This window comes from Phyllostomus hastatus, unplaced genomic scaffold, assembly GCF_019186645.2.
Source record: "Phyllostomus hastatus isolate PE091 unplaced genomic scaffold, TTU_PhHast_1.1 phas_contig_210, whole genome shotgun sequence".
NCBI lineage: Eukaryota > Metazoa > Chordata > Mammalia > Chiroptera > Phyllostomidae > Phyllostomus > Phyllostomus hastatus.
This window is the reverse complement of record NW_025333737.1, coordinates 21,599,143-21,613,396: the sequence shown is the minus strand read 5'-3', so window position 1 is coordinate 21,613,396 and position 14,254 is coordinate 21,599,143. Positions and strand designations below refer to the sequence as shown.

The 14,254-nt window shown below is 41.6% G+C and overlaps 1 protein-coding gene across 1 annotated transcript in view; it reads left to right on the top strand.

Annotated features, from left to right (window-relative positions):
* Positions 1 to 13,747, top strand: part of ANKFN1 (ankyrin repeat and fibronectin type III domain containing 1) — a 146,841-nt gene extending 133,094 nt beyond the window's left edge. Inside the window, exon 19 of the mRNA XM_045837324.1 lies at positions 12,948 to 13,747. Within this exon, the coding sequence (XP_045693280.1) occupies positions 12,948 to 13,747 (800 nt within the window). The remainder of the gene's footprint in view (positions 1 to 12,947) is intronic.
* The last annotated feature ends 507 nt before the right edge of the window (positions 13,748 to 14,254 follow it).

Genomic DNA, 14,254 nt, shown 5'->3' with positions numbered 1-14,254 from the left:
TTCTAAAAAACACCTTTATGCTTATGAACAGAGAGAAAGCATACTAGTCAAAGTCAATATAATGTTCTTGCCTAGGACAAGCTGGGACTAGTGCCATTTTTCTACTCAATTAAAATAATGACACTCAAAGCATCCTTCTTGATTCTACAGCTCAGCAATTTCCAACCAGTGTGCCACAAGAATTTTTAAAACATGAAATACCTATTACCAGTTGAAAATCACTGCTATAGCTTATGAGTTCCAATTTTGTAAGCTTTACAATAATTGGCATTTTTAATAAACAGTACTGAAATGTGGGCTTGTCCCATAGGGGGCAGCATGGTGTAGCAGAAAGAGCTTAGGCTTTGAAACCAGAGACCCGAATTCAAATCCCAGCTTTATTTTACTAGCTATATGAGCTTGAACAGATTACTATATATGAGCCTCTATTTTCATATATATAAAGTGAGAATAATATTTATACCTTAAAAGTTACCTGTAAATAAGGCAATCTATATCAGAGATACATGGTATGTAACAGACAATAAATTGTAGTTATCATATTTAATGTTATTATTCCTTTTATAGAAAACTTTAGTGGGGATGAGAGTCTTTTCTATAAGTAAGTTTGTGTATGTGCCCATGTTTTAAAAAACTTCAATGTCTAAAATGCAACACTGAGCAAGTGGAAGAACTTGAGAGATAGCCAATTTATATTACCAGAGGATTCTATGATTTACCAAGTAATGCAACAAAAGAATCCTTTCAGCAGAGCTTTTCAAGTGTATTTTTATAGATTCCTACTGGGCTAAAACACCATCCCTGGCAGAAGTTAGTCTAATGCATTAACAAAAAAATTCATGATAATTGCATATGTACTCTGAAAACGGTATGTACAGGGTGCTATGAAGTCTGCTGGAGGTGCTAAACTCGTAAGATCAAAGAGAGCTTCCTGAAAGAGCTGACAAAGTCAAGTACTGAAGGATAAGCAGGACTTGAACCAAAAGAGAGAAAAGAGGAGAGCATTATTGGCAGAGGAAGCAGAATGTGCAACTATGTTGTAATTCAGAGAACTGCAAGCAGTCTGGCTGATCTCAGGATCCAAGTACATTGTTCTCTTTTTTTTTTCCACTTAAAAAATATTTTTTTGGTTACCTACCATGTTCCAGGCACTCTTTGAGGTAACAGGGATATAGTAATAAACAAAGCAAAGTCTCTGTTCCCATAGAGCTTACAATATAAACACAGTGACAATAATGAAAGCATAAACAAGATAATTTCAAATACTGAAAATCCCAATGTATAATACAAAATAGCAATCGGGGTGGCCAGGGAGGGTGTTCAATTCACTGGGATGATCAGCTGACTCCTATCTGTGAAGGTCACATTCAAACCAACCACAGAAAAAGGAGCCAATAAGGCAAAGATCTGGAGTTGGAATATTGTGGACAACAAAACAGCAAAGGGCTCTGAGGTGGGTGAGGGATGGAAAGACAGCCAAAGTCATTGGAGCAGAATGAACAAAGGAGTAGGAGTGAGAGAGGGGGTAGACAGAAGGCCAGGGGCCAAATCAGGAAGGGCCATAGTAAGAGGTTTGGATTTTATTCTACTTGTGATGAAAAGTCATTGGATACTCTTCAGCAAGGACTGATATAGTCTGAATTACTCTTCAAAATCAAATCTGGCTATTACATGTATAGGAGAACACTACTAGAAGCAGGGAGATCATCAATAAGGAAGCTATTAACAAAGGGGATACCAAGTGTTCTGGCTTGAATGCCTCAGGATATCATGATCCAATTTATTAAAGAAAAAAAAGGAGGAGCAACAAGCTTAGGTAGCTGGGCATGCTGAATTTGAGTTAGTTTGGGGGCATTCCACATACAGAGAAACATTCAGGAGAAAACAGAATATAGGGGGTCTAGAGCAAGACTAATGTGGATTGAAGAATCATTGACATACGAACAATGTAGCTACAAAAATGCTGGGGAATCCCTAGAGGAAGTAGGTGTAGTAAGAAGAGCAGACTATGGAAGGAACAGCAAGACATCTCAGACTAAGAAGGAAAAACCAGAGGAAGACAATTAGAGAGAGAGAGAGAAGTGTTATAGAAAGTAATGTATGTCAAATGACAGTCAGAGTTTAAATAAAACTAAAAACCTTATTTTGTTTTGTTTTGTTTTGTTTTGTTTTGAACAAGGAAGCCATCGGTAATCTTCATGACAGTAGTCTAAGGGAAGGAGATAGAAACTAAACAGAAGTAGATCAGGGAGTGAGTGGGAGGTAAAGGAGTGGGACCAGTAAGGGTACACTCTTCAAAATCTTGGCTGTGAAAGAGAAGAGGGAGGCAGGGAGGGCAGTAGCTAGAGAGGTAGAAGATTGAAAAGGCATTTTTTAAAGGCAGAATAGATATGCCCTCTGCCATTCCACAATTCACATAATTCTACAAATAACTCTTCACTTCTACTTCCATCTGCACAGCCCTTAAGTGGTTCCCCCTGGCAGTATGAGGGTGGCCTCTCCTATGCCATAGAAGTGCCAAACTCTCACATTGGCCATATGATGGGTTACACACACTCCCTGCTGGAAGGATCTGGCCAATTACATTCAGATTTTATTATTAACTTAAAATGTGAGTGGTCATCGTTCTGTTTCTTAAAATGTAACTCCCTCTCTGGAGTCCACTTATTTCTCTGCAGCTGAGATTCCGTGGGCTGTGAAAATCAAAATGTGGAGGGCAGCAAATGAAAAATGGAACTCCCAGGCAAGGAAACTGCTGACGGCTTAGAGATACATTTAGCCTCCTATCCCCTCACAAAAACAAAAGCATTTCAGAGCAATGAAATCTCCTCCTGCATACACTGTCATCTCCACTAGTGTGACAACTTTTAATTGTTTGGAAACCATTTACAAAGGAGAAAATCCAATTTAGAGGAACATCCCCACTGGGTTGTTCAAAGGGCAAAGTTTGCAACACAATCCCACTCTGAGTGGGTAGGGGTCACCTAACTTCTGAGGAACCTGCTGGAATTACAGAGCCTATCACAAGCCTAGCCTCTCATACCAGCCCAAGATACTGTTTTAAGGCTGTTGAGCACCTTGGGTTTGTTTGTGTGTGTTGAGGGGGGTGGAGGGGGAGTAGAACTCTTTAACTTACTTCCCATTTCTTCATGGTTTTCAAACATGAAGTAGAACTCCTCTGAGTCAATTAAAATTAAGCATCTCCCAAGGACCCAAGGGAAAAAGTTGGCTCCTAGAAAAGGCAGCTCAAGGCAGGGGGCGGGACGATTTGGTCCATCACATGGATATTCTTTTTCCCACTCCTTTTCTGTGGGCATTGTAGTCCCAGGCAGAGGTAATTATTTTTTCTGATACTTCTATTTCTCCTAGTAACACATGGGTGAGGCGACAGAGGGTAAGGGGCATTGTTTCCTTCAAATGCATATGAAGATTATCTTGAGCTTCCAAATGTAAATCTTCCTGGTAACCTTCTCTCGAATGATGTTAAGAACACTATGGCATAAACTAAACAGCTTGGAAAATTCAACAGAAATCTGAAGATGTTATTCTTCTTGGGAAATCAGAAAATGAACAAACCCCTGACGTCTACTGCAGGCCTGATGAGAGATTTATTAAAATTCTTTATGTATAAATTATTTAAATTCTACTTAAACACAGTGGAAACCAATTCAATGAAGCACAAAAAGAAATACAAATATAGACAGAGATACATTAAAGATATGAAGATGTATTTTTTAACAAATAATTGATTATTTCTTTCTTTTTATCTTGCCATGCCCCCTGCTTTTAAGAGAAAAGCAATCACTTTTAAATCAATTTTTCTCTTCTGAAATGTCATCTCTCCATAACACCCTCAAAATCCACATCAACTCGACTCTGCTGTTGTTGGCCGAATCCACAGAAACCAGGAGTTGCAACACCCATTCCAATGACAAGAAAGCCAAGCTTCCTAAGCCAGCACTAATGCTATGGGCAGGACTCTCATCAAACAGCTCCCGGGTCAATCGGAGGGAAACCAAGGTTCTACCAGTGCTGGCCTGCCCCGTGGGCCCTCTAAGGGAAATCGAGGAGCACACCAGGTTTACTAAAATAACAACTGGGCAAGGCGCCTCCAACGCTTAATGGAGCATATGGCTGGACCTCGGGATAGAAGATGCACTTTGCACTTTTTTCCAGGAAGGGAGGGAGTGGCAGTGGCCTAAGTCCCTGGAAACTCTCCTCAGTGCCCTGGCTTCCTGGAGGTTTTCCCAGCTTGTTCTGGGAGGGGTATCCTACTCTAAGCAATAGCTTCCACTAAGTCGTATAATAAACTATACAACCACCATGGAAGTCAAATATTTAGATTCCCACTAGAGCAATGTGTGAGTCCACGAACCTGTAAGACAGTATTTATCACTCCATTCCCAAGCCCTTTTCTCCTTCCTAGGTTACGACAGTCACAGCTTGCTCTTCTTGTGATTTATCTCCTATCTCCCTTGCTCCTTGGAGCTACACTAAAGGAGTTACATCATTTGCTAAGTCACAGCTAAATCTAGGCTGAGAAACACAGTACTGGAGTAAATCATCACCAACACAAAACACCATAAAAAGACTGTTGTTCTCTTTTATTATTAACAGCATCCTCACAGCAAAATATGGAAGTTTATGTGATTACTGGTTTGTATTTTAATGTTGCCTCTTGATATGCTTTCTAGTTATTCTCTATTTAAGGTTGAAAAGGACCTCAATAATACTGACACATTCTGTTTGTAAGGCATTTAAGGCATTCTTAACACAGTAATTTAACCCTCATCGCACCTGTGGAAAGTAGGCAATGTAACTCTCCACGTGCTACAGATGCAGAAAGGTTCAGAGGGTCTACGTGATTTGCTCTCTAGATCACACACAGCAAGAGGTAAGACAGGACTTTGGCCCAGGTTTGTCTAATTTTAAGACGACTGATTGTTCTTTCTGCTATAACTGGGCTGACTCACCAAGTCAAAAAGAAAGCAAAATGATTTGGGTGATGTTTGCAGGGATTTCTATGGCATAAGTAAATTAGATCAGGCTGCTTTCAGTATTGCTTTTTAAGAGGCACTCAAATTTCACCACTTTACGCTCCCAGATTTCAATATTTGTTTCAGTTTCAATTCCACTCAACATATCTTCCTGAGAGCTTTGTATGTATCAGATACAGCACAAGAGGCTAATAATACAATGATGATTCAGTCACAGTCTAGTTAGGAGTTCCTCACAGTCTGCTCATATGTCCAACGTCAGACTGGATGATCTGAGAATACAGAAGATTCTGCATGTCCCTTTGCTTAACTCCTTCTTAGTCTATTCCTTCAGTGACTGACTTCACCATTTACCAAGCAGAGATGAATAAGGCATGATGCATGCCCTCTAGAGTTCATAATTCACTGAGGTAGATAAACATGCAAATGAATAATTTAAAATAAACCTTGATAAATGTCATAACAGAGATAAAGTGCTATAAAGCCAAGAGAACTGAACAACTAACTAGACCTAGCAAAATCAGTACCAGCTCATCCTGAGAGCCCAAGTCTTAAAATACAATGATCTGTCGAAGTATAAGGAATGATGGCCCTTTAAAGCACACCTCCCTTTCCTCCTTAGTCTCCTGCAAACAATAAATGGCCACTGTTTGTGCATTGAGAGGTGAAAGTGTAAACTGCTCTTTCACAGTGCTAGATCTATGGGCTGGAAACAGAAAAAAAAAAGTGTCACAAACTCCTCAGCAGTTGCTTCTAGTTATAGTTATTTTCCTTATCAGACTTCTAGTGGGATGAATGATGGCCCCCAAAAAGCTATGTTCCTATCCTAACCCTCAGAACCTGTGACATGACTTTATTTGGAAAAAAGGGTCTTTGAAGATGTAATCAAGGATCCTGAGATGAGATCATCCTGGATTATTTAGGTAGACCCTAAATCCAATGACAAATGTCCTTACAAGAAACAGAAGAGAGTCCACATGAAGACAGAAGTGGACACTAGAATGATGCAGCCACAAGGAATGCCACCAGAAGCTGGAAGAGGCAAGGAAGTATTCTCCCCTTCAGCCTCTGAGGTGCAGCCCCGCTAATGCCTGGACTTCAGCCTTCTGGCCTCCAGAGCTGGGAGAGAATCAATGTCTATTGTTTTAAGCCACCCTGTGTGATAATTGGTTACAGCAGCCCCAGGAAACTAAGACAAGACCTAACATGATTCTCTAGCAGCAGCAATGTTAAGAAGCCCTTACTGAAAACTTAATTAACATAACTTTGTGTGGGTACTGAACAAAGTGGATTAGATGAACCAGGTGCCAGCCCTAAGGAAGATTCTATGGAAAGCCATGGAAATGCTAAGGAGTATGGCAGTACAGTAGCTCCTTGGAGTGAGACAAATCTGCATGTGGGTTCCTACTTTGCCATTTAACCAACTATACAAGTTGGAAATTTTAATAAGCCTAAGCTTCAGTATTCTTATCGGCAAAATGGGAATTGCTGTAAACATCAAATAAGATAAAACAGCTAGAACATGGACACAAAAGAATACAGGTGGACCGCTGAGTACACACCGTGCAGATAAATAGAGAAGTTCAACTAAAGTCAATCACCAGTTCTCTGTGTGAATCTTATTTCCAGCCCAGTTTCAAATCTTCAGTCAGCCTCTCTTCCTCACCACCCCATGGCACCTATCCCTGCTATTCACCTTAACAACTCACAATTCTGAGCCTCTGTCACTTGAAGTGCCCATGTCTTCCACTAATAATTGGGGAAAGTAGTGTCTAGACTTGTTTTAAGAATATCTAAGCCATTCAGTTCAAGCCTTCATCTTGTTCTCTACCTACCAGTAAGTTAAAAACCTCTTTATATCTGTCTTCTTCCCTATCCACATGTCCTTCCACCTTCATTGATAAGAACCAGGGCCAGCACTGGTGCTCGGAAGTGATCACCCCTCCCTGTTATATCCATCAACCTACCATTCGTACAGCTTCAACAGTTTGCTCTCCAACTGTTCCTTCTCTGCCCACAAACATCCTCCCCCAACTTCACAACACCCTTCCCCACCGGGCTCCCTTTCCATCTCCTCCAGGATGTTTTGGCCAACCCTTCAAGCTCAGCCTGTCCCAAAGTAAACTTACCATCTCTCCCACTGCCCGAACCTGCTGCAGTCTAACTCCCCTGGTCTAATATTACTCCTGTCTTTCAGCCACTGAGGCCTGAAACCTACCCATCATTTCAGGACCTTTCTTTGCACTTGCTTCTCCAAGTAGTCTGGAATGCTCTTCCCTAGAACTTTCACATAGCAGTTCTTTCTAATCACTGAGATCTCAACTAGACTTCATTTTCTACAGAGATTCCTCCCCTGGCTACCTTCTCAAAAGAACCTTCCTCCCAAATCTCTTTACTGGAAACCTAACTTCATTTTCTTCACAGAACTTTGCACAATCCAAAATTAATCTTAAGTATTCTCTGGCTTATTTGTTGTCTAATCCTTTATGAGTTACTTGAAAGCAGAGACCATGTCTGTCTAGCACAAAATAGGTGCTGAGTATACATCTTTGGATGAATGACTTTCCTGGACTTCTATTTTCCTCCACATAACCTCTGCTCTTGCTCAGCCCCACAACCTGAAAAACCTATTTAACAGAAACGCAGCTTGGACCATAGCCTCTGAGCGGGCCTCCCTGCTGTCTGTTTCCTCCTTATCCAGTTCATCTTACATCCTATGTGATACATAATTATCCCAAATCACAGCTCATCTTGTCAATTACTTCCTCAAAATTTTTCAATAACTTTCATTGGCTACAAAATTAGGTACAAACTCCTTATCTAGGTATGCACTACTCTCCTATGGCTCTACCCAACCTTTAAAAAAGTTAAATTCACTCTCTTAACCATTTATTTTGAAATAATTACAGAAACAGTAAGCTAACCATTTATTTTGAAATATACAAGAATTCCCACATACCATTCCCCCTGCTCCTCCTCAGTGTTCACATCTTAACACAGCTCTTATATAACATCAAATCCAAGAAGCTGGTAAAACCCATAGAGCTCATCCAGATTTCACCAGTTATACATACACAAGTGTGTATGTGTGCGTGGGCGTACGCGCACACATATGAATATGCATGCATATGGGCTTGCTTGTATAGTTCTGGGCAATTGTATATGTATGGCCTGTGGCAATCACCACCATAATTAAATGCTCAACTGTGCCATTAACACTAAACCCTGTTACCCTTTCATAGTCTTATCCATCTCCCCAATCCTTCCCCTGGCTACTACTAATCTGTTCTTCATCTCTACAATTATTTAATAAATGTTACATAAATGGAATTTTTTACTTTTATTGGTGAGTAATGTAACATAGTATAATGAACAATACCACAGTTTATTTAATCACTCATCCACTGAAGGACATTTGGATAGTTCCAAGCTTAGGGTTAACATGAATAAAAAATTCTTTGAACATTCATGTATGAGTGCCTCCAAAAAAATTAGCCTTGGCTTTTCTAGGATAAATTTCCAAGAGTGCAATGGCTGGTATCTTATTTTTGTAGCCTTAATTCCCAAAAATTCTATTCTTGTTCCCATGTGATAGTCGAACAGGACTGCTTGTTCTGCTTCCTCTTCCTCTCTGGTTTCTAATCCTCACCATCATTTGCACATGTATTATTAAAAGGTGCTTCAAATCATGTTTTGAAAGCAGATGAAGAAATAAGCTAATATAGACAGAGAATAGAGATGAACAAGTGGAGGGGAAAATAAATAAGAGATAGTGTATTTTATCAACACTGTCCCAGTAAAATGTGATCTCTTTAGTATAAACCTCCATCATATTTGCCAAACTTCTCTTATAAAGTGCATGTTCTTCCACAGTCTCAAAGATGCGTATGTCCCCTATACCTCCATTAAAACAGTAAACTCCCTAAAAACAGATCATGAGTTTTAAACTTATTCGGACATCAAGCACAGCCCAGAGTTTCTGTCAGAATGGGACCTCAAGCAAAAGAGAATCGCCATCGTTGAATGAATGGATGAGTCAAATGTCTGCCCTAAGAGGGTTCTGGTCTAACCAGGAAACCAGTATGGTATATCTGCCCTAAAAAAGAAAACTAATACAGGTTAAATGCCAAAGGATAATAGAAGCAGAAAGTGTTACAAATGTGCAGACAAGTGAGCACACTTTCTGGGACAGTTGGGTTATGCTTCCTAAAGAAGGCTATGTTTGAAAGAAACCTTGAAAAGATTAGTAGAACAAAAAAAAGTAGAAAAGAGAGTCCTTTTTGGTAGTCATTATTTAAAGAACAACATATGAGTTGGTCTCATTCTTTGTTGCTTCTGGATAACATCCCAATAGTATAGATGCACCCAAATTTTTAAACCATTTGCTAATAATAGGCATTCAGGTTTGCATCACTTAGAATTAAATTTGGGTCCATTACATTAGACTCTCATACACACAAGATACTTTATTTCTCTCCTGCATAAAAGCAGCCCAACCCTCACTAGTGTGGCTCAGTGGGTTGGGCATTGTCCCACAAACCAAAAGGTCATCTGTTCGATTCCCGGTCAGGGTACATGCCTGGGTTGCTGGCTAGTTCCACACTTGGGCGGCGGGGGGGGTGAGAGGCAGCTGATCACTGATCAGTGTTTCTGTCACACACTGATGTTTCTCTCCCCCTCTTTCTCCCTCCTTTTCCCTCTAAAAATGAATAAATAAATCTAAATAAATACATAAATAATAAAAATAAAAAGTAAAATTTAAAAGCCCAGAGGTAGACAATTCAGGGTTGGTATGGGGACTCCACAGTCCACACTCCATTTTTCAGCTCCACCATCCTAACCCATGACTTCTTTTTCCAAAGTTGCCTCGTGAGCTCAGACGTCTTGTTACAGGCAACTGGAACAGCCTATGTCCCAGCTATGCCAACTCCCTTTATGCAGCCTCCCAGAAGTTTCATACAGTACTTTAAGTTCTATCTCACTGGCCCAAACTTAGTTGTGTAGCTATGCCTAGCTGCAAGAGAAGCTGAAAAAATGTGATCTTATATGAGTGCACTGCTCTGTCAAACAAACTTTAAGATTCTGTAACTAAAAAAGGATAATGAACATTAGGTAGCTGCCAGCAGTGAGAGAACAAAAATCCTGCCCTGCCAATGAACAAGCAAACACATTATCTTCTATAGTCAGAAAAAGAAGAGGGTGGGGGAAAGTACTTCACACTCTGACCCTGAAATAAATAAACAAGCAAAAAATAAAGTAGTACATCTGCTCTAGTCACTAGAATAGAAGAAATGCTAATCACAGTTGTGTAAATCACCACATCCCTAACAAAACAAAATTTTTCCCTAAAGCTTGCAATATTCTTATGATAATCATGCCTGATTTTCTACCATGAACAGACTAACTATAATCCTATAACCCTGTGGGTTTTTACTTTTTAAATACCTGTTGTATTTTTAAATCAGAAAGCCAATCCTGAATTTGGACTCCCCTGCAGAACTTTGCAAGTAAACTATTTTTCTCCTCTTAAACTATTTTTCTTTTCTTAATGTCTCTGTGCCTCCAAGCCTTCCTTTCACAGCAGTCTCAGCCACAAGGTTATTTCCAGTTTTTCACTATTATAAGTCACACTGCAGTACACAACTTGTAAATGCTTCTGTGTACACATAGCAACAATTTCTCAAACCCAGATATCTAAAACAGGTCTTGCTGGGACAAACAATATGCACAGTTTCAATATAGTCTACATAATCACTATCCTAAGAGCTGTACCAGTTTGCATCCCCACCATCATAATGTGAGGTCCCTGATTTCCCCCCACCATCGACACACAAGATTGTCACTCTTTTTGTTTTCAGCAAATCTAATGAGGACCGGAATGTCTTGCTGTTGTTTCAACTTGCATTTCCCTAATTACTGTCTAGTTAGTAATTATAGTCTATCTAGGTTGAACATCTGTAGGCTTATTGGCCATTCCTATTAATTATTCTTTGAAGTGTTAGTTATTTTTTGCCCATTTGGACTATCTTCTTAATGATTTATAGGAATTTTTATATATTCTGGATATTAATCTTTTGTTATGCCTACTATTACCATTTTCTTCCAATCCATCACTTGTCCTTTTTTGTTTATGGTATCAACTATTTTACACAGTATTAAGCTTCAATGTAACCAAATTTAGCAATCACTTCTTTTCTGACTTCTGGGGTTTGTCTTGCTTAGAAAGACCTTCCCACCCCAAAATTATAAACATAGTGGGTTCTAATACTTGTAGGGTTTGCTTGTTGTACAAGTATATAAACTACATAAAAATTATTTTTAATAAGTTTTGAGACTTTACTTTTTTATACTTTTTAAAATTTTTTTAAAGATTTTATTTATTTTTAAAGAGGGATGGGAGGGAGAAAGAGAGAGAGAGAGAAACATCAATGTGCAGTTGCTGGGGACCGTGGCCTGCAACCCAGGTGTGTGCCCTGACTGGGAATCGAACCTGCGATGCTTTGGTTCGCAGCCCAAGCCCAATCCACCGAGCTACGCCAGCCAGGGCTACATGAAATTTATTTTGATACATGGTACGAGGCAGGACTTTCTCTAATTATTATCACCAAAGGGATAAACTATTTTCCTAACACTGTATACTGAATAATCTATTCAGCCCCCTACTTTGAAATGTTTTTACCATATTTTAAATTATCACACAGAATTAAGACTGCTTCTGGACTTTATTTTTCTATTCCACAGATCCATCTGTCCCTTATACACCAATAGTACAAAGTTTTAATTACCAAGGCTCTATAGTATGTTTTGATACCTGGTAATTCAGGCCCCTCCCTGTTGTGTCTTAAAAAAAAAAAAAGTTTGGCTATTCTCATAAATTTTGTCTTCCAGAGGAATTTAAAAAATCAATTTACTAAATTCCATTTTTAAATTTTATGGAAACTTTTTTATTGGGATTGTCTCAGATTTGTGGATTAGAGATTTCTACTTTTTAAGAGCACTTGAATGTTTTCAAAATTAGTATGTATTTATCAAGTTCCTACGATGGGCTGAGTTCTGCGGGAAATTCAAAGGATTTTAAGACGGTCCTTGCCCCACAGAAACAGACAACCTAAATGGAGGAAACAATATAAATAACTACTGCATTAAATGACAAATGTCTATAGCACTAAACTTGTAGTTCAGCTACGGTCATTACCGTATGCGCTTCGAGGTTTGTTTTTGCCTCTGGTGCTACTCCTGCATTTTTGTTTCTTCTTTGGCCTTACTTTTTTTAAGCACCTGACAACGTGTTTACACACACGACCGATGTTTTTTACAGTCACCCTTGGTAAGTTCTATTACCATCCCCATGTCACAGATCAGAAAACTGAAGCTCAAAGAAGTGAAGTAACTACTTTCCCAAGAGCACAGAGCAAATTAACAACGGAGGATGCCTAGGGCTGGAAACCAGGTTTCCCTGACTGCAGCCACCGTAGTGCCCCCCCCCTTCCTCCCCCCTTTTAAATTCCTGCTCCTGTGTCAAACGCAGAAGCCGCATCTGAAGAACAGGGGATGATAAACGAGTAACATCCGGTTTTGTCTCCTGTCTCATCCTCTCCACACCCGCCCAGGGAAGAATAAAATAGCCCGTGGGAAATGAGGACACGTCCTCCCCCTGCCACTGTCCAAGTGGACCCATCGGAGTCCCTCCCCCCTCTTTCCCTTAAGCTAAGAACAAGATCTACCACATATCTTAGAGAGAGAGCCCTGTGCAAAACGAAATTGTGGGACCCCTGGTTCAAAATGCATTACCAGGTTCAAGAGGTGCGAGCAAACCATTAGACGATGCACAAACCTATCTAGGGGCGGGGGTGAGGGTTGGGGGTGTTCTCAGCTCCGTGGACTCTACATCCACGAAGCATCCTCGGAGAGGAGGTTTTCTTTTTCCTAACCCAATTTCTACCATTGCAGATTCACAGCCCTGCTCTGATGAAGAAGGCTGCTCGGAAGTCTTCCTGCCCACCGACAGTGACTATGACTCCAGTGACGCCCTGAGCCCCCGAGACCTGGACCTGGTCTACCTGTCCTCGCACGACATTGCCCAGCAGTCTCTAAGCGGCCTCAGCGGCAGTGCCCCCGACGTCCTGCAGGTGCACGACATGAAGTCTCCTTTGGGGCCCGGCCAGGACGCCCCAGGCCAGGTGCCCAGGCTGGAACCAGACCACTCCTGCGCTGACTTCCTCCACAGCCTCACCCTCACCCCGGGCTTCGAGCCCAAGAACCACGCCAAGATGGCGCCGGGCGCGCGCCCGCCGCTGGGCTTCCTGGGAAAGCGGAAGCCGGCCAAGCACCAGCACTACGGCGGCTTCAGCCGTCACCACCGCTGGCTGCGCATGTACAGCGAGACGCAGTCACTGTCGCTGTCCGAGGGCGTTTACACACAGCACCTGTCCAGGGCCTGTGACCTGGCCCGGCATCCCGGGGAAGTACAGCGGCTGGGATCTGCCGCCGATGGGCCCCGCAGCCTGGCTCTGACCCATGCCACGAGCCTCCCTGAGGGGCAGAAGAGCATCCTCCAGGACCCGAGGCCCTCCGTGCGCCGCATCTATGTGGAGCCTTACCCCGAGGCCCTGGTGGACACGAAGCCCTGGGCCAGCTTGAGCCCACCGCCTGGAGGTCACTCTGGCCTGCCCAGCCCCACCCGCCCGGAGATGAGCCCGGAGGCCCCCACCACGTCTCCGGTGTCAGAAATACTCAGCAGCATGCTTTAGGGAGCCACAGTTGGCTCTCTATCGTTCCACCGCGAGACCCTGCGTTTTCTGTTACCCAGCCTGCCCCCACCATGTCCCCATCCGTTTTCAAATAGTTTGAATGTTTAAAAAGTCCATAGATTCCAGGTTCAAGGCTCTCTTTTTTTTTTTAAGAGTAGAGTTGGGGTAGAGGCAAGAGTTGCCAGTGTCTTTCCTAGTTCAGCCTACAGAAGGCATAGAGGGGCATTTGTGTCAACATAGAGTCCTGGACATAACAGTTGGAACATGTCTCCCTGTTGGTGGCACCTGTGACCGATGTAGGGCAGCCCAAAGAGCCACCCTCAGTTCTGCAGCTGACTTTGTACACTGACCCCTGGATTTAGGGTTCTTTTATGAGCTTTTGGATTGATAGGAGACATTCTATAGTGGAAATGTGATTAGCATTGTTTTTCTCTACGTTCTAAACTTTCAGAAGAGTTTGGGGAAAAGAAGCCCAGGTTGTAGTTCTAGGGCACAAGGTGAAGTTGG